Source organism: Bufo gargarizans, chromosome 1 (assembly GCF_014858855.1).
Source record: "Bufo gargarizans isolate SCDJY-AF-19 chromosome 1, ASM1485885v1, whole genome shotgun sequence".
NCBI classification, from domain to species: Eukaryota; Metazoa; Chordata; class Amphibia; order Anura; family Bufonidae; genus Bufo; species Bufo gargarizans.
Window position 1 is genome coordinate 359,466,158 of NC_058080.1, and position 20,786 is coordinate 359,486,943.

General features: G+C 41.7%; 1 protein-coding gene across 2 annotated transcripts in view; it reads right to left on the reverse strand.

Annotated features, from left to right (window-relative positions):
- Positions 1-4,948: 4,948 nt before the first annotated feature.
- PGPEP1 (pyroglutamyl-peptidase I) overlaps positions 4,949-20,786 on the reverse strand; it is a 58,939-nt gene continuing 43,101 nt past the window's right edge. For both annotated transcript variants that reach the window (XM_044269053.1, XM_044269061.1), the window contains one exon: positions 4,949-5,713. In XM_044269053.1, coding sequence (XP_044124988.1) covers positions 5,527-5,713 — 187 coding nt within the window. In that variant the 3' untranslated portion in view covers positions 4,949-5,526. The remainder of the gene's footprint in view (positions 5,714-20,786) is intronic.

Genomic DNA, 20,786 nt, shown 5'->3' on the forward strand with positions numbered 1-20,786 from the left:
GCATTTTTGCTAAAAGCTTACGGCCGTCTGAATGAGCCCTCAGTATGTAGGCTTTTACATGGGCCGATGATCAGGAATGAGCAACACTTCTGCCTGATCATTGCCCATGTAAGCATTCCACCGATGACCTGACAAATGGGTGATTGCACCAAAAATCATTATCTGTTAGCAACACATTGACCCGTGTATTACCGATTGTTCATCCCCATATTCCCGATGACAGCCGCATGTAAATCGGCCAAACAAAAGTGCCAAACACTCATTAAAGTGATTATCCAAAACTAATAAAGACCTCCCAGAGTGGCCGACCCTTGAAGCTGGGTTCAGACCTGAGCGTACTTGAACGTACGCTCTGTATGCGCGATTGTACGGGCGTTTGCAATCGCACATACAGAGACAAGCGAACGCCTATTGTCGCACGTTCCCGCTGAAGTCTATGAACGGGAATGCGCGACAAGACGCCCCAAAGAAGCTCATGTACTTCTTGGGGCGTCGGGCGTTTTACAGCGCGATCGTACGCGCTGTAAAACGCTCAGGTGAGAACCATTCCCATAGGGAATCATTGGTTCTTGCCTGTTGAGCGTTTTACAGCGGGTAGGAACGCGCTGTAAAACGCTCAGGTCTGAACCCAGCCTGATAGTGATCATACTTGCTTGGTCCCCGCCACTGGGTTCAGGCTCTTCCTCTCCCTGCAGCTCTTAAATCAACCTCCATTGATGAGGCTGCAGCGGTGAACTGTTCCCCTTGAGTCACGTGACCAGTTGTTGTGACGCAAGTGGAGCAGGTCACTACTGCAGCCTATAATTAGCTGCAGCGGTCACATCCAAATCCCCCCCCCCCAGTAAACTGATGTTAAGTGCTGCAGGGAGAGGAAGAGTCGGCCCAAGAGTGACAGAGATTGATCCCAGTGGTGGGACGAGGTAAGTATGATCTCCACCATGGAAATGGTATTGAAATTGGTTGGCCCGTTTTATACATTGGGGGCATATCGCTAGAATAGGTGGGCCTGCAAAGTGAAGAAGAGGGGACCGCACACACACGGCTGTCCTCCATTCATTTGTATGGGACTGCAGAAAACAGACGGTGACAGGAACAGGATTTTATCCCCACCGAAACATTTCCCATATCTTTTCACTGCTTTGTTCTGAAAAGATCCCAAGCTGTTCATGGCACAAAATTAAAGGGGCTACGTGTGCTAACATTCAGCTTCTGACATGTGCACAAGGCCCAAGTCTTTATTTTTTTATTTTTTACAGAGCATAAAGAATGTGGCACCAACAAGACAAATCAAATGAGTCATATTTTTAAGACAATTTTTATGATGTACCTTTGACAAGTCTAATCACCATTGGTGTAATATATTATAGATATTTAGGATTACTGCAATTTAGTACTCCAGAACCTATGATAAGTACATTATATATTCTGGCAGTATATGCATCAGTGTATAGTAGGTATGTTAATATAGCCCTGATAATTGCAGAAAAACTACAATAAGGAATGTAAGTAGTACAGAGGTAGAAGTGCATTCATGGCTTTTATATCTTGCCATGTAGTTGAATCAATCAACAATTGTCTTAAGGATACAGGTCATTTTGTAAGACAAGGCATTAAGCTTTGTATACTCAATAATTTAGATACTTTTGTGCCAGAAATGTTGCAAGGTTTTATAAGGCACCGTCCGAGAAAAGTTCAGGTACACAAGCTGCAGAGGTAGTCTGACAAATTTGTACAAAAAGTACTCCTAATACTAGAGGCTAAGCAAACTGTCTGTTACTGAAAATATTTAAAAGTAATATTAAGGCTGTGCATGCCGAGACTGGACATGTGCTGGAAATGCATGCCCTGTTATTTCTTAGCTCAGGGATGCCCAACCTGCGGCTCTCACAAGCGGTCCAAAACGGATCAGTTTTGCCCCAATGCCTTCTAAATGGAAAAGGATCCGCTCAGTTTGCATCAATTCAGTCACCATTCCCCTCTGGAGGCAGACACCAAAACGCTGCCTGACACACAATGCAAGTCAATGGGGACGGATCCGTTTTCTCTGACACAATCTGGCACAACAGAAAACGGATCCGTCCCCCATTGACTTTCATTGGTGTTCAAGAAGGATCCATCATGGCTATAAAAGACATAATACAACCGGATCAGTTCATGACGGATGCATGCGGTTGTATTATTGGAACGGAAGCGTTTTTTGCAAATCCATGATGGATCCGCAAAAAACACTAGTGTGAAAGTAGCCCAAGTTAACACAGCAAAATCATCGGTAGAAAAATCAGTAGCAGATTAGTAGCTGGTCACTCTTGGCGGCAGATTTCTCATTTGCTGGAGGTTTTTGCAGCAGTATTAGAAGAGTATTTGGTTGAGAGGTTTCTGCTTTCCCATTGACTTCTACGGAATCCACAATCAAAACTGCTTCCAAGTAGTAACATGCCACTTTTGAAGCGTTTTTCAAATCAGCTACTGAAAAACCTTCGACCAATTTACACTGCACACATGGTGGAGATTTTAACATTAAAATAAATGGAGAACCTGTTGGCAAGTATTGCTTTCCACTGCTGAATTAGGGGCAGATTTTCGCCATGTGAACATACCCTCAGACATCTGGTCCCTAATTGCTGGCCTCATCATTCTCCATCCTTGTGTAGGAAAAGGCCTATGTACAAATGTGTACATAGCTTTAATGCTTCTATTAGAAGACTTACTGGTCGTGAATTATGAGGCAGCAATAATTGTTATCATAGTCAAGAGTTCTATAGAACCCAGTTATGAAATGTTTAGATCCTTATTGGAGCTCTCAAAACGAGAAGTTCTTAGAGGGCTCGTCTCCTCTGTACAACCCTTTTTAGAAACCCTATTAGGACGCATGGGGGATTCCCTGCTTATTTGAATGGCTGGCATTTAATAATAAATTTCCCTTACAGCAGCATTTCGGGAGAAATGAGTAGCAGAAGGCAACTTCTTAGTGGTCATAGTAATAAGTCCAAGCAGCGTACAGCATCTCGTGAGAAGAAGTGTCCGTGTGCCAAAATGCTGGTACAATGCACATGATCGAGATTACGAGGCCTAGCTCTGTCAATCAACATGGGAAAGGAGGGTCTTAATCTGCTGCACCGAGGGGAATGGACCAGCCCTCGAACTGTATGTCTAATTTGTAAATTAGAACAAAGTGCTTTTTCTAGAAAACGCAGCAACGGAGTGCCCTAAGAAAGGTACTGATTTAATTGTGTCTTCAAGCCCCAATAACTGCTATACTTAGTTTAGTAGGCAAATACAGTGTGACAGATTCCTTTAAAGATTTTGGGTTCACTTTATGCCTTGTTCAAACATTGCAGGTTTGGAATGAATTTAGTTTTTTCTTATTCTTTTCAAGCTGAATCAGGAGTGATCCTAAACCGTACAAAAGTACAGTCTACAATGTATAGATCACATTTCATAAAAGCCAGTCATACAAATGTAACATTTTCAAACTTAGTGAGTATTTAGGTATTTTGCAGTGGGCCTTCCTGTGCATAGTTATAGATTTTCACGCCTAATAGTGAAATCAATTTGGGTCTCGCCACCGGGATCAACATTGACCCCAAGAACAAGTGAGCAGTTACTCTTCATTATAGTCTATGGGAGATCCTGCAACAGTCAAGTTCATTGACTTGTTTCTGCATCTCCCTTACCTTATAACACAGCCATTTATCTAATGGGAATGGGTGACCAGACACTCTGTTCTAAAGATTAGGGGGGTTCTAAAAGATCAAACTTTTTAAGCACACGCCTTAAATATCTTTCACAAGAAGCCCTTAAAAGGGGATGTCTCACTTGAGCAAATGGCAATTATCATGTAGAGAAAGTTAATACAAGGCACTTGCTAATGTATTGTAATTACCCATATTGCCTCCTTTGTTCGCTTGATTCATTTTTCCATCACATTATACACTGTGTTTCCAGGGGTTATGACCACTGCTGCACTGTAGATAAGAGGTGGCCAGGACAGGAACTGCTGTGCACGCATGACTATATTTGCTCAGACAGTCCCGACCACCAGAGAAGCCAATGTTTTTTTCCTATAGTGTGCAAGCACGGCCACCGTTGCAGGATTGCAGGGTGTTCGGAACCATGGAAACAAGCAGTGTAAAATGTAATGAAAAACTGAATCCAGCCAGCAAAGGAGGCAATATGGACAATCACAATACATTAGTAAGTGCCTTAGTATTAGCTTTTTCTGCATGATAAAATCCATACAAAATCTGTAAATACAAACAAGACTGTAGCCCTCGGATCGAAAAAAAAGAAAAACAGCAAAATACATGCATACACTGTTTTCCTATCTACACCAAATAAAGTATATAATTGTTTTACCCTGGTGGTTATAGGATACTTTTGTCCAATTTGGTATATTTAGTAATGGCATATGTACTTCGTATATCCTACTCTTACAGTTAAGACGTTCTGTAAAAAAACTCAATCAGAAATAGCCAATGAAAGAATTATGACAAACAAAATAAATTAACACAATTCCAAGACATGGTGTGTGGAAATTATTCCCCCACACAACTTTTCTGGTGTAAAAAAAGTCTCAAACACGATGTTTGTGACTTCTTAAACGCCACTGTGACAAAATTAGGCAGCACCGGTACATGGCAAATTCATTCTTCAAAAAAATGAGTCATGGTAGGCTTTTCTAATCCATTTTACATTCTTCCTTCCAAAAAGGATTGTCCAGGATCAGGAATACATGGTTACTTACTTCCAAAAACAGCACCACAGCTATCCACAGGCTGTGTGTGTATTAATGTCAGCCCCATTCACTTCAATACCAGACAACCAGTGGACAGTTTTTTTTGTTTAAGGCAGCCATGCTCTTAACCATGGAAACCCCTTTTAAAGAGGACCTGTCACCCCAAAATTCAGTGCAATTTGCAGGCAGCATGTTGTAGAGCAGGAGAAGCTGAGCAGATTGATTTATAGTGTTATGGGAACATTTTCAGTAAAACTTGTAATTTAAATTAGATCAATCTGCTCTAGAACATGCTGCCTGTATACTGTACTGCATTTAATAGTGACAGGTCCTCTAAGTAATACTATTTTCGGGTAATGGATTCATGTAGGTTATTCAACTGAAATATAAAGACCCTGAACGTAATTATACTGCATAACCCCATGGTAATAACTGGACACCATATGAAATGATGATACTAACTTCCTACTCCCTCTTTTATTCCCATTAAAACTTCTAATTTATTGAATAACAATTTTTAAAAATCCGCTAGACACATTGTCCTAATATAATAAAATACACTATCATTTCCACTCCTATAGTCCCTTCACTCCTCATTATATGAGCTTCAAACAACATTAATCACATTTGGCAAGGACAGTGGACATGGCGCACTCGCAAATTCACAATCATTCAGATAGGACAAAATAATCTTAGTCAGAAAAAAAAAAAAACAAAAAAAAAAAACACATGGCAGAGTTACACTCCTCATATACAGAAATGATGAGATAAACAGATAATCTTTCTCATTGTCAGTGATCGCAGTTGATCTGGTCTTCGGATTGCTCCACCATGTCCAGGATCACTTGTAGGATGGTCTGCAGTGCTCTTCCCAGCTGTGCTGCTGTGTATGGCTTCCCTAAAGGAGGCACATGGATGAACACAGATTTCCCATGGCTTTCATACAGAGAAGTATAGTAAGTGAAGTCACACAGATACCTGTAAGATAAAAGACAATCTATTAAAATACAGTGCATCCATACATGCTTTAAAGACTGAGTACTTTTGACAAAAGGAAGCAGGATCTTGCCTTGCCCAGTTGATCAAACAGCAGACTGTATGGTCAGTCCATTATACAGGGAGTGCAGAATTATTAGGCAAATGAGTATTTTGACCACATCATCCTCTTTATGCATGTTGTCTTACTCCAAGCTGTATAGGCTCGAAAGCCTACTACCAATTAAGCATATTAGGTGATGTGCATCTCTGTAATGAGAAGGGGTGTGGTCTAATGACATCAACACCCTATATCAGGTGTGCATAATTATTAGGCAACTTCCTTTCCTTTGGCAAAATGGGTCAAAAGAAGGACTTGACAGGCTCAGAAAAGTCAAAAATAGTGAGATATCTTGCAGAGGGATGCAGCACTCTTAAAATTGCAAAGCTTCTGAAGCGTGATCATCGAACAATCAAGCGTTTCATTCAAAATAGTCAACAGGGTCGCAAGAAGCGTGTGGAAAAACCAAGGCGCAAAATAACTGCCCATGAACTGAGAAAAGTCAAGCGTGCAGCTGCCAAGATGCCACTTGCCGCCAGTTTGGCCATATTTCAGAGCTGCAACATCACTGGAGTGCCCAAAAGCACAAGGTGTGCAATACTCAGAGACATGGCCAAGGTAAGAAAGGCTGAAAGCCGACCACCACCGAACAAGACACACAAGCTGAAACGTCAAGACTGGGCCAATAAATATCTCAAGACTGATTTTTCTAAGGTTTTATGGACTGATGAAATGAGAGTGAGTCTTGATGGGGCAGATGGATGGGCCCGTGGCTGGATTGGTAAAGGGTAGAGAGCTCCAGTCCGACTCAGACGCCAGCAAGGTGGAGGTGGAGTACTGGTTTGGGCTGGTATCATCAAAGATGAGCTTGTGGGGCCTTTTTGGGTTGAGGATGGAGTCAAGCTCAACTCCCAGTCCTACTGCCAGTTTCTGGAAGACACCTTCTTCAAGCAGTGGTACAGGAAGAAGTCTGCAAAGGTAAGAAAAACATGATTTTCATGCAGGACAATGCTCCATCACACGCGTCCAAGTACTCCACAGCGTGGCTGGCAAGAAAGGGTATAAAAGAAGAAAATCTAATGACATGGCCTCCTTGTTCACCTGATCTGAACTCCATTGAGAACCTGTGGTCCATCATCAAATGTGAGATTTACAAGGAGGGAAAACAGTACACCTCTCTGAACAGTGTCTGGGAGGCTGTGGTTGCTGCTGCACGCAATGTTGATGGTGAACAGATCAAAACACTGACAGAATCCATGGATGGCAGGCTTTTGAGTGTCCTTGCAAAGAAAGGTGGCTATATTGGTCACTGATTTGTTTTTGTTTTGTTTTTGAATGTGAGAAATGTATATTTGTGAATGTTGAGATGTTATATTGGTTTCACTGGTAAAAATAAATAATTGAAATGGGTATATATTTGTTTTTTGTTAAGTTGCCTAATAATTATGCACAGTAATAGTCACCTGCACACACAGCTATCCCCCTAAAATAGCTAAAACTAAAAACAAACTAAAAACTACTTCCAAAAATGTTCAGCTTTGATATTAATGAGTTTTTTGGGTTCATTGAGAACATGGTTGTTGTTCAATAATAAAATTAATCCTCAAAAATACAACTTGTCTAATAATTCTGCACTCCCTGTAGTTCCAGGTCAAATTTTTCTAAAGCTGCCCATACACATTAAATGTCCTCTCTCCCAACTCCCTCATACACATACATTAGCACGTTGGCCGAACCTGTCATTCGCAGTGGGTTTGGCTGACATAAGACTAAGGACCCATGCACACAAACTTATTTACTTTCCGCTTCCGTTCCGTTTTTTTTTGCGGACCGTATGCCGAACCATTCACTTCAATGGGTCCGCAAAAACAATGGAAGGTACTCTGTGTGCATTCCGTATTTCCGTTCCTCAAAAAAGTAGTGCATGTCCTATTATTGTCTGCAAATCACGGTCCAAGGCCCCATTCAAGTCAATAGGTCCGCATTTTGCGGATCCATACTATAGAAATGCTATGCCCAGCCCATATTGCTTATGTGTTTGGTGATTAATAAGTTACTGTTTACGTTCCGCCAAAAACGCATCACATACGGATATGTTTTGTGGAATAACGGAACGGAAGAGGACTTAGAGAAAAATATACCTCAGATACAGAACAAAGGATCCGTGAAAAACGGACCGCAAAACAACAGTCGCGTGCATGAGCCCTAATGCATATGGCAAGCTTTAGTCTAACATCCCTACAATGGATTTCCAAATACAATACATAGGACAGAGATACAAATTTTCCTCAACAAACTTACATAGTTAAAATTTTACAAATGCCGTTTTAGGAAGCATTCACATCACTGTATTTGGGATCTGCTTTTTTTGTGGTTTGGATACCTTTCCCATTCATTTCTATGGAATCCGCAATAAAACAGATAGCACATAGATGTGATCCGTGCGCGGTCTGCATCCGGATGTTCATTCATCAATTTATAGAACAAGGCTGCAACGGTCATGTGAATGCATTCTTCTATAGCTCATTTTAAATTGAATTCTCCAGACCAGCAGCATGTCAAGGAGGAATAAAACAGGAATGGCATAATGAAAAGGTCTTAAAAAAGAATAAAAAACAAACAAACAATGGCTGGCTCACATGAATTTGCACACAATTACACTATTTAATATTCTAATTCACAGAAAATACACCTGTATAAAAATAAACACATAATTCCAAAAACACAAAATACAATTCATCTCATCTATTTCATGAACCAAGTCCCTTTGATGCGGAGCTCAAGCATGTATTACAATATAAAAGTAAAAATAGGAATAAAATTAAAATATAAGACACAGTTTTCTCATTAGTCGTTATACTCCAGATGTGTGATTAATCGTTTTAGTTGTTATTTGATAGTATAGTTACATCCACACAGTTCGCTAGGTTGGATAATGCTCTGTAGTGCTTCGTATATATCAATGGTAACCTGAACCACGTACTTCCCTTGTATTAAATGGCTCGTTCCTCGTGTAGATAAAGCCATAATGTGAAGCTTTCAACACAGTTTGTTTATCCGGCATGTGGTATAACTGTTAGGGCTCATGCACACGACCGTATGCCCTCCGAGACATACGGTCCGTGCGCGGCACATATGTCCCCGACCATGCGCTGTGTTCTGGATGGATAATTATTCACACTGTCCGAAGCGGTAATGCTAGACGCGTTTCGGAACATGTAGTTCCTTCCTCAGTGGTAAAAAGGCAACACAAAGACCGAACATTGATATTTATATAAAATAAGGATGGAAATAGGAAATGAAAAATAGAATAAAAGTAATCATGTTAGTGTACATTAAATACAGTCAGGTCCATAAATATTGGGACATCGACATTTCTAATTTGTTTGGCTCTATACACCAATGAATTTGAAACTAAACAAACAAGATGTGCTTTAACTGCAGACTGTCAGCTTTAATTTGAGGGTATTTACATCCAAATCAGGTGAACGGTGCAGGAATTACAACAGTTTGCATATGTGCCTCCCACTTAAGGGACCAAAAGTAATTGGACAATTGGCTTCTCAGCTGTTCCATGGCCATGTGTGTGTTATTCCCTCATTATCCCAATTACAATGAGCATATAAAAAAGACCAGAGTTCATTTCAAGTGTGCTATTTGCATTTGGAATCTGTTGCTGTCAACTCTCAAGATGAGATCTAAAAGAGCTGTCACTATCAGTGATGCAAGCCATCATTAGGCTGAAAAACAAAAAACAAACCCATCAGAGAGATATCAAAAACATGAGGCATGGCCAAAACAACTGTTTGGGACATTCTTAAAAAGAAGGAACGCACCGGTGAGCTCAGCAACACCAAAAGACCCGGAAGACCACGGAAAACCACTGTGGTGGATGACCGAATAATTATTTTCCTGGTGAAGAAAACACCCTTCACAACAGTTGGCCAGATCAAGAACACTCTCCAGGAGGTAGGTGTATGTGTGTCAAAGTCAACAATCAAGAGAAGACTTCACCAGAGTGAATACAGAGGGTTCACCACAAGATGTAAACCATTGGGGAGCCTGATTAGAGTTTGCCAAGCAACATCTAAAAAAAATCCTCCACAGTTCTGGAACAACATCCTATGGACAGATGAGACCAAGATCAACCTGTACCAGATTGATGGGAAGAGTAGAGTATGGAGAAGGAAAGGAACTGCTCATGATCCTAAGCATATCACCTCATCAGTGAAGCATGGTGGTGGTAGTGTCATGGCGTGGGAATGTATGGCTACCAATGGAACTGGATCTCTTGTATTTATTGATGATGTGACTGCTGACAAAAGCAGAATGAATTCTGAAGTGTTTCAGGCAATATTATCTGCTCATATTTAGCCAAATGCTTCAGAACTCATTGGACGGCGCTTCAAAGTGCAGATGGACAATGACCCAAAGCATACTGCAAAAGCAACCAAAGAGTTTTTTTTTAAGGGAAAGAAGTGCAAAGTAAAGCAATGGCCAAGTCAATCACCTGACCTGAATCCGATTGAGCATGCATTTCACTTGCTGAAGACAAAACTGAAGGGAAAAATGCCTCAAGAACAATCAGGAACTGAAGATGGTTGCAGAAGAGGCCTGGCAAAGCTTTACCAGGGATGAAACCCAGCGTCTGGTGATGTCTATGCGTTCCAGACTTCACAGGCTGCAATTGACTGCAAAGGATTTGCAACCAAGTATTAAAAAGTGAAAGTTTGATTTATGATTATTATTCTGTCCCATTACTTTTGGTCCCTTAACAAGTGGGAGGCACATATGCAAACTGTTGTAATTCCTACACCATTCACCTGATTTGGATGTAAATACCCTCAAATTAAAGCTGACAGTCTGCAGTTAAAGCACATCTTGTTAGTTTCATTTCAAATCCATTGTGGTGGTGTATAGAGCCAAAAATGTTAGAATTGTGTTGATGTCCCAATATTTATGGACCTGATTGCAGATATCACCTCCTTTCATCATGGACATACTTAGCCATATATGACAGTGTGCACAGAGGCCAATACTTCCCACACCATCTACTAGTGTATTGTATATCTATATGGATACCTATATTGTTTCTTGGTGTATAATTTTTTTTTATAATGTCTAAAACATCTTTTCCTTTATACATCTCGGTACACATGTTTGAATGAAATAATACGGACAATATCGCCAATAATATGGTTTGAAATAATGGTACTCCCTACAAAATAAAAATAGTAATAAAAGTAAAAATAAAGATAAAAATAGAAATAAATACGAAAACAAAAAGTAAAAATAAGAACTGATAGGTGAAAGGGAAGAGGTCAATGCGCTGGTATACAGCCTGGCGTAGACACATTGTGCGTTCCCCCCCCCAACCAGTCTATATGAATCCGAAGACTTCCAGCTCTGTATTGAGCCCCCTCAGCAACAAGGATCCGAATTCGTAGATTTTCTTTGAGTCACACCTTGACATCCGGGAAATAAAATCACCTCTCCAATTTTCTCTCAGATTCCAATGCAACATGTCATACCCATAGGTTTACACTCATGATGTGTCCTCAAATGGTTTGGTAGTGTGAGTTTCTCATAACCCTTTTTGATATTGTTTATATGTTCACTAATCCTTGTTTTAAGGGTTATTTTTGTTCGTCCCACAGATTGTTTTTGACACGGGCATTGAATTAAGTAAATAACTAAATTTGCTGTTGCATGTTAGGGTTTCCTTTATATCCCACTTACACTGGTTTGTTGTTGATTGTACTGTTATTGTTTTTCTTTGACAATTAGTCTGTTTGCAATTTTGACACAAGGAACACCTGTAAAAACCCTTTAGGTTTAACCAGTTCCCCAAGATTGTTCTCTCATTATTTTTGATGGTCGGTGATATTTGTAAGCCCAAATTGGGCGCAGAGTAGGAATTATGGATCCCAAAATGTTGTCTTCTTTTAGAAGATGCCAGTGTTTATGAATGATTTTAGTCACTTTTTTTTATACTTAGTATTAAATAGCAGTACTATCTTACAAGAGTCTATCAGTTTCTTTCTTTTCCATTTGTTTTTGTTCCAAAACCATTTTTCTGTACACATTTCTCACTGAGTCCAATGATTTGTCAAGTAATTCTAATGGGTATAATTTTTCCCAAAACAGTTTAGTGTTTCAGCTTCTCTCAAATTGCTGGGTTTGAGTACAGTTCCTTTTTAAATGTCGGATTTGACTTTTTGGGGACAATTAAAGGCCATCTCGGTAGATGGCAGCTCGTGTCCAAAGTGAAACCGTTCTTAGCTACTTCCTTTTGGTATGTACTACAAACAAATTATTTGTCTTGCATTTCCATTTTTAAATCTAGACATTCTACCATCCTAGAATTAATGTTAGGGGTGAACTTCAAATGTAATTATTATTAATCCCATTTATAGATTGTCAATGCTTGATGTGAATCGCCCCATATGATCAAGATGTAATTTATATATATATCTTCGCCAGAGCACCAGGCTCGTCCCCAGCTTGGCATAGCTGGGGGCGAACCTGGTGCCCTGTTGTCTGCAAATAATAATTGGAATAAAAATAATTATGATAAAAAAGGACAAAATTAATCCCTTCTAATATAAATTCAATCTGTTCCTGTTTTAATTTTCCTGCTTGGAACAAAATTTTAGCTATGGCATCTATTCCCCGTTTGTGGCCGATGCATGTGTATAATGAACTAATATCCAATGTCGCCAGAATCCAATGAGGTTGACAAACCATTTTTCCAACACATTAATTATCATAGTATCCTTCAAATGTGATTGAGTATCCCCGACATAGGGCTACAATATTCGATCCAAATATTGGGACAAATTTGAAGTAATAGACCCAATGTTGGAGACAATCAGCCTACCCAGGGGATTCAAAGGATCCTTGTGGACCTTGGGGATGCAATAAAAAACTGGAAGCCTTTTTGGGGTGCCTGAAATGAAATCAAACAATGATTTGTTCAATGCATTTCCCTTTGATACGCTTTTCACAGCCAACAAATTCTTTATAATAGTCTTCCATTGGATCTTTCTGTAATCTCCTATAAGTATTATCATCATCTCATAATTGTTTTCTGCATTCCTCATATTTTATAGTATCTAAAATCACTATGGACACCCCCCTTATCGGCCGGTATTATTGTGATATCGTAGTTCTGTTGGAATTCTTTAATCACCTTAACTTCTTCGTCAGATAAATTTCTCTTACTATTATGACCAACTCCTATCTTTTCTAATGTCTTCTTCCAATGCACCTCTAAGGCCTCTTTCACACGGGCGTCATGTTTTTTGGCCGGATGCGTTCAGGATGCGTTCAGTGAAAAGTTAGCGATTTTTCTAGCGAGTGCTGTAATTTGACTATGCGATTGCGTCACGTTTCACGCGCGTGAAAAAAAACTGATCCATCCACTAGATTCACCTGTAATGCAAAGACAATATAAATAGCCCCAGCATGCAGTGTTTTGTTGGACAGCTCCATTTTTTGTGGTGGAGTGGTTTTTGTGTGGTTGACGTGTGTCTTTGTTATTGGATTATCCTTTGCAGGATGTCCACTTTCACCCTGTCATCAACTGACCATGTGTTTTTGCACTGTCCCGTTGTTTTGGGGAGCAGCCAGAAATGATTGAGGAGGAGCCGCGGAAGAAGCGTATGTGGGTGCATCCTATACCTTCGCAGAGGCCCAGCAAAGGACTCTTTTTTGGCTCGTGCACACCCTCCAAAGTTCTTCAATTATAGGCCAAAAAACCAATACATGAATGTGTGTTTACAGATTGTGAATAAAAACTTTAAAATGTATGGATCTTTTGTGGCTAATGATGTTTTCCACAAATCATAAATCTATATTGTATTGTGTGTGTTTGTGCCAAATAAACACCAAAGATAACAATTATAAACTTGAAAAATAAACGTGTTTTATTTCACACTATATTCCAGTATACTCTGGCTTTTCCCAAAAAAATAAACAGGGAACAAATATAAATTATAAATTGACATAACGTCTTGATGGCGACGAGGCTCCCTGATAATGAGGGGCAGAAATTTGGTGCTGGGAATGAGGCCCGGGGTAGTGACTAGGCCCAGGTTGGCTGGATGATGGGCCCTGATATTGGGGTCCAGTTACTTGTGTCTGGGAAGGGGGCCCAGAGTACTGGCTTGGGCCAGGTTGGCTGGACGATGGGCCCTGATATTGGGGTCCATGAAATTGTGTCTGGGAAGGTGGTCCAGAGTACTGGCTTGGGCCAGGTTGGCTGGACGATGGGCCCTGCTGACTGTAACAGGGTTCCCCCTGAAACTGTGGCACATATGGGGCAATTGGTGGTCCATAGGGATCCCTTTGGGGTTGAAATTGTTGGGGGCCCTGTGAGGGCTGACTACCTGCGGGGTGGTGGGGGCTAAATATGTTGCCATGACAGCGCAGGCTTTCCAGGGCGTCAAACATTTCTGTCGGCTCTCGGGGGCGATTAGCTACCTCCAGAACGATTTCTAATGCAGTTCAGGTTCGCAGTAGTCGTTCTGGAGGTAGCTGACGCATAAAATGGGCCAGACTACAGGCAAACATGTCGTGATGATCCTCCTGCCGTGCTCTAGATAAATAATCTAGAACTTGCAAATTGATGTTAGACTCGGCAGGAGGCATTGCCCGTCGTCTGGCCCTGCTGGGTAGAGCCAGAGGGGAGGTGGGGGACTCGCCACCAGATGCTGCAGGAGGCCTTGATGTTCCTGTGCTGGGTTCAGCTCCACTTTCAGGCTGGGCTGATGTGGTGTCCTCCTCACATGCACCTGATTGGTGTGGGCCCGACTCATCAGCTTCCTCCTCTAGGTTGTCTTCAGTTCTAAAAACAGTAGAAAATGCATAAACATATGTTGAAATTTCAATACTTTAGTTACATTATAAGTACAGATGTAGCAGGAATAACACACACACACACACACTCTAACTTGAATGTCTATAATAATCATGTTATCTTTAAGCAAAATGGCGCGATAAGCTATTGCATAATGCATTTATAAGCATTTAGTTAGCATCACATGTCACATAAAGCATGTGTATTACCCTGCTACATCTGTAACCTATATGTCTATACCATAAATACTACTCAGATGACCATTTCAGTATGACTATAAAATGAACTTACGGACGCAGCTCCATAACATCGCGCAGGAACATCAGCTGCTCCCTGAAAAGATAGGGCCTTTTCTTGGGGGGACCAGACCCGCTCCGCCCACGATGTTTCATCTCTTTGCGGAACTGGTCCCTGCAGCTCCGCCAACGATTCTTGACCTCCTCAACTGGTAATACAAAAAGACATGAAAGGAACAGGTATCAATATCTACATCTATTCATAAAAAATAGTCAATTAACGCCTATATACTAGGAACAATAACGTATAACTACGCCTATATACTAGGAACAATAACGTATAACTACGCCTATATACTAGGAACAATAACGTATAACTACGCCTATATACTAGGAACAATAACGTATAACTACGCCTATATACTAGGAACAATAACGTATAACTACGCCTATATACTAGGAACAATAACGTATAACTACGCCTATATACTAGGAACAATAACGTATAACTACGCCTATATACTAGGAACAATAACGTATAACTACGTCTATATACTAGGAACAATAACGTATAACTACGCCTATATACTAGGAACAATAACGTATAACTACGTCTATATACTAGGAACAATAACGTATAACTACGTCTATATACTAGGAACAATAACGTATAACTACGCCTATATACTAGGAACAATAACGTATAACTACGTCTATATACTAGGAACAATAACGTATAACTACGTCTATATACTAGGAACAATAACGTATAACTACGTCTATATACTAGGAACAATAACGTATAACTACGTCTATATACTAGGAACAATAACGTATAACTACGTCTATATACTAGGAACAATAACGTATAACTACGTCTATATACTAGGAACAATAAAGTATAACTACGTCTATATACTAGGAACAATAACATATAACTACGTCTATATACTAGGGAGTACTCAAAGGCTCAAACATGGTATACATTGTGTACTTACTTAAATTCCTTCTACTTGGGCCTTGTCTCTTCTCCCAGATTGGGGCAAAAAGTTCCTGGGTAATTTCCGACCAAGCAGCATCCTTTTTGTAGCGGTCCTGGTACTCGGCCGCCCGAAGATCCCAGATGCAGGGCCTCTCCTGCACCAGGACTATCAGCTTTTCTACGTCAATGACGTGTGGTGATTTGGGCATTTTTTTTTTTCACTCCGCAAGGGCTGGAAAAGTTTGGCAGCAAACTTTCTCCCTCTTCTCAGACACCAAACTGACGCAGACAGACGCTAAAAAACGCCTACTTCCTGTCTTTAAATTCTGAAGTGTTGCTTAGTTACAAGCGTGAAAAACACGACGCAACGCATGGTATCCGGATTTACTGCGTTTTTCTGCCAGCCCCATTCACTTCTATGGGGCCTGCGTCGCGTGAAAAACGCACAATATAGAGCATGCTGCGATTTTTACTCAACGCACAAGTGATGCGTGAAAATCACCGCTCATGTGCACAGCCCCATAGAAATGAATGGGTCAGGATTCAGTGCGGGTGCCACGCGTTCACTTCACGCTTCGCATCCGCACGGAAAAAAAAAAGAAAACGCCCGTGTGAAAGGGGCCTAAAGGCAGCTATCTCCCTGCCTATTTCCTGCCTTGGATATAGTTTTGATCTCAGCTTTACAGCTACATCTACATAGTTGGATACTTTATTACTATCATCATTTATGGGATTTTTTTTAGAAAATATTTCTTATAACAATTTTTTTATGTACTTTTTTATGCCGCTATATGTATGGAATTTGTTTAATGGTGCACTGGGAACAAATTTTAAAACCTTACTTACTCTCTTGTGATTTTCAGTTAATATCATAGAACTCAAATTTATTATATTGTCCCCTGTGACTTCCCCAACTTGTGTTTTGGGCCTTCATTTTTATTTAAGTGTATTTTCAATGAATTAGAATATTAAATAGTGCAATTATGTGGAAATTCATACGAGCCAGCCATTGTTGTTTATTATTTTGATTTGGTTTCACTGAGAGGTGGTCAGCGGGCTGTGCTCCATAGATACCAGTGAGCGTCCTCTAAAACATTTGTGTGTTGTTCTATAGAAAAAAAGAAGCTTCTCCAGCATTGCTATTTAATGGGAGATTTATCAAAACAGATACATCAGGAGACCTTAGAGGTCCTCTTTAATCCTATAATGATCATATGCCATATTTTTTACAGCAGCTATTAAGAGACTTTTCTAGAGAACTGTCGAGATGGTGCTGCAAAATGACAAAGCTGACAAATCTATCCAGACCCTGCAAAGCTCTGATATGACCACTCGAGTTACATATAAAATATGTACTGTAAAATTAATAAAATAAAGACCCTAATGAATTCCCTCACCAACTGTGTCTGAACCCTTAGGGAATGTTCATATGGTGTTTTTTTTTTGCACAGAAACTGCCTCCCATTGTTGTGGGATTTCATGCTGATGTTTGTGCAGCTGCAGATTATTTCTGCAAAGATGTCAGCACTCACATTAATCCCAATGAATAGGGCTAAAACCACCGGAGGAGCTGTGGCAAGTAAAATCACTGCAGAAAGCTGAAGGTCAGCGTTAGGCTACTTTCACACTGGCGTTTTGGTTTCCGTTTGCAAGAGCCGTTCAGGGCTCTCACAAGCGGTCCAAAACGGATCAGTTTTGCCCTAATGCATTCTGAATGGATAAGGATCCGCTCAGAATGCATCAGTTTGACTCGGTTCCGCCTCCATTCCACTCTGCTTGCAACGTTTTGGTGTCCGTCTGACGAAACTGAGCCAAACGGATCCGTCCTGACACAAATATAAAAAGAAACAGTACACAATACCAAGCACAAATATAAATTATATACATTCGAGCAATTCTATGGGTTTACATAACAAATAGCTTGAAAATTCACTAAAAAGCATCTGGTTTTTAACTTCTTCAGTACCCTGCCATTTTTTACCTTAAAGGGAACCTGTCATGTGGATATTTGATTATAATCTAACTAATTATATACAATCATTAACTACTAAAAAGTGCCTTAGATGTATTCACTTACTGGTGTGACAGATGGTTACCTCATAATTTACACACAAAGATGCTGCATGCCAATGAGCTGATTTGAGTCCAGCGTTTATTTAATTCAGAGCTATAGCCACTCCCCTGCCCACCTGCTGCTGAGTCATATGGAAAATAACTATCAATCAGCAGCAGGTAGGTGGGAAGAATAAGGAGCTCATAAATATTCAGGACTCATCATTATCAGGCTACTTTCACACTTGCGCTTGATCGGATCCGTTCTGAACGGATCCGATCATATTAATGCAGACGGAGGCTCCGTTCAGTACGGATCAGTCTGCATTAATAACTTAGAAAATTTTCTAAGTGCGCAAGATGCCTGAGCGGATCCGTTCAGACTTTCAATGTAAAGTCAATGGGGGACGGATCCGCTTGAAGATTGAGCCTAGGGCTGAAACGATTATTCGAATAACTCGATTAAATCGAGTCAAAAAATTCATCGATGCAGTTTCCCTGCATCGAGGAATCGTTCAGATCACGTGATCACGGAGCGGGAGTGAAATTAAGCGTCTCACTCACCGCTTCCGTGTCCTCCGGAGGCCAGAGAGGCAGGACTGAGCGGCCGGCACAGCTGAGGGAGGAGGAGGGAGTCTCTCCCTCCCCACTGTGCGCGGCTGCCGCTGAAGGCCAAGTAGGAGGAGGAGGGGAGAGACTGAGTAGGAGGAGGAGGGGAGGGACTGTGGCCACTGCGCCACCAATGAATGTGCCGGCCATATCCCACAGGGTCCCCCTCCTCCCCCCCATCATTGGTGGCAGTGTCAGTTCCGATCGGAGCCCCAGCAGTGTAATGCTGGGGCTCCGATCGGTTACCATGGCAGCCAGGACACTGCTTAAGTCCTGGCTGCCATGGTATGTTAGTGAGCAGAGAGCAGCGCATTATACTCACGTGCGCTGTGGCCGGCGGTCGCTCCTTCTCATAGGTCTGTGCGGCGCATTGCTAATGCTGCAAGCATTAGCAATCCGCCGCACAGACAGAAGAAGGAGCGACCGGCGGCCACAGCGCACGTGAGTATAATGCGCTGCTCTCTGCTCACTAACATACCATGGCAGCCAGGGCTTCAGTAGCGTGACTCCTGGCTGCCAGGGTAACCGATCGGAGCCCCAGCATTACACTGCGGGGGCTCCGATCGGAACTGACACTGCCACCAATGATGGGGGGGAGGAGGGGGACCCTGTGGCCACTGCCACCAATGATTAATACTGGGGAGGGAGGGAGGGAGGGAGGGGGGGGGCAGATCAGAGGCTGGGGGGAGGGAGATCAGAGGCTGGGGGGAGGGGGGGAGGCAGATCAGAGGCTGGGGGGGGGGGGAGGGAGCCAGATCAGAGGCTGGGGGGGGGCAGATCAGAGGCTGGGGGGGGGGGGGAGGCAGATCAGAGGCTGGGGGGGGGGGGGGAAGGCAGATCAGAGGCTGGGGGGGGGAGCCAGATCAGAGGCGGGGGGCAAGCAGATCAGAGGCTGGGGGCAAGCAGATCAGAGGCTGGGGGCAAGCAGATCAGAGGGCGGGGGCAAGCAGATCAGAGGCTGGGGGGAGGCAGATGGAGAGAGAGTGGTTAATGGAGGCTGCAAGCACCACCTTGGCATGTATAAAGTTATTGGTTTAGAGAGGGGTTAATGAAGGCACCTCCAAGGTGCTTTCATTAACCTTTTCAGACCAATAACTTTATACATGCCTAATGCCAAGGTGCTTCCATTAACCCCTCCAAACCCAATGGGCATGTATAAAGTTATTGGTTTGGAGGGGTTAATGGAAGCACCTTGGCATTAGGCATGTATAAAGTTATTAACTCCTTCAAACCAATAACTTTATACATACCCAATTACGTACGTTACTTTAAGTAGCTTTTTCTTATTAGATTACTCGATGAATCGAGAAATATAATCAATAGAATGCTCTATTACAAAAATATTCGTTTACTGCAGCCCTAATTGAGCCATATGGTGTCATCTTCAAGCGGATCCGTTCCCATTGACTTACATTGTAAGTCTGAACGGATCCGCTCGCCTCCGCACGGCCAGGCGGACAGCAAGCAGCGTTCAGCTGTCCGCCTGTCCGTGCAGAGGCGAGCGGAGCGGAGGCTGAACGCCGCCAGACTGATGCAGTCTGAGCGGATCCGCTCCATTCAGACTGCATCAGGGCTGGACGGAGGCGTTCGGGTCCGCTCGTGAGCTCCTTCAAACGGAGCTCACGAGCGGACCAACGAACGCTAGTGTGAAACTAGCCTCAGCTGGAGCTTTTCAATACAAGATGTTGGCAGATTGACTGGGTCAATTAAAGAAAGTGACCCAGCATTTTGCTAAGGGAATCAGTCACTTGTTTATGTTGCCCTTAGTTAGAACACCATAAAACTGGTGACAGGCTCCCTTTAAGGACTAGGCTTTTTTTTTCAAATGTGACATGTTTCACTTTTTGTGATGATAACTTTAAAAGACTTACTTATCCAAGCCATTCTGAGATTGTTTTCTCATCACATATTGTACTTCATGACAGTGGTAAGAGTCAAAATATTTCATTTATAAAAAAAAAAAATTAAAATAAAAAACAAATTTACCAAAGATTTGGAAAAATTAGCAATTTTCAAAATGTCAATTTCTCTGCTTTTAAAACAGATAGTGATTCCTCCTAAAATAGTAATTGCTTTACATTTCCCATATGTCTAGTTCATGTTTGGATCATTTTGTAAATTACATTTTCTTTTTTTGGGACGATCGAAGGCTTGGAAGGTTAGAAGCAAATCTTGAAATGTTTAAGAAAAATTCCAAAACCCACCTTTTTAAAAGGACCAGTCCAGGTCTGAAGTCACTTTGTGGGGCTTACATAATAGGAACCATCCATAAATGG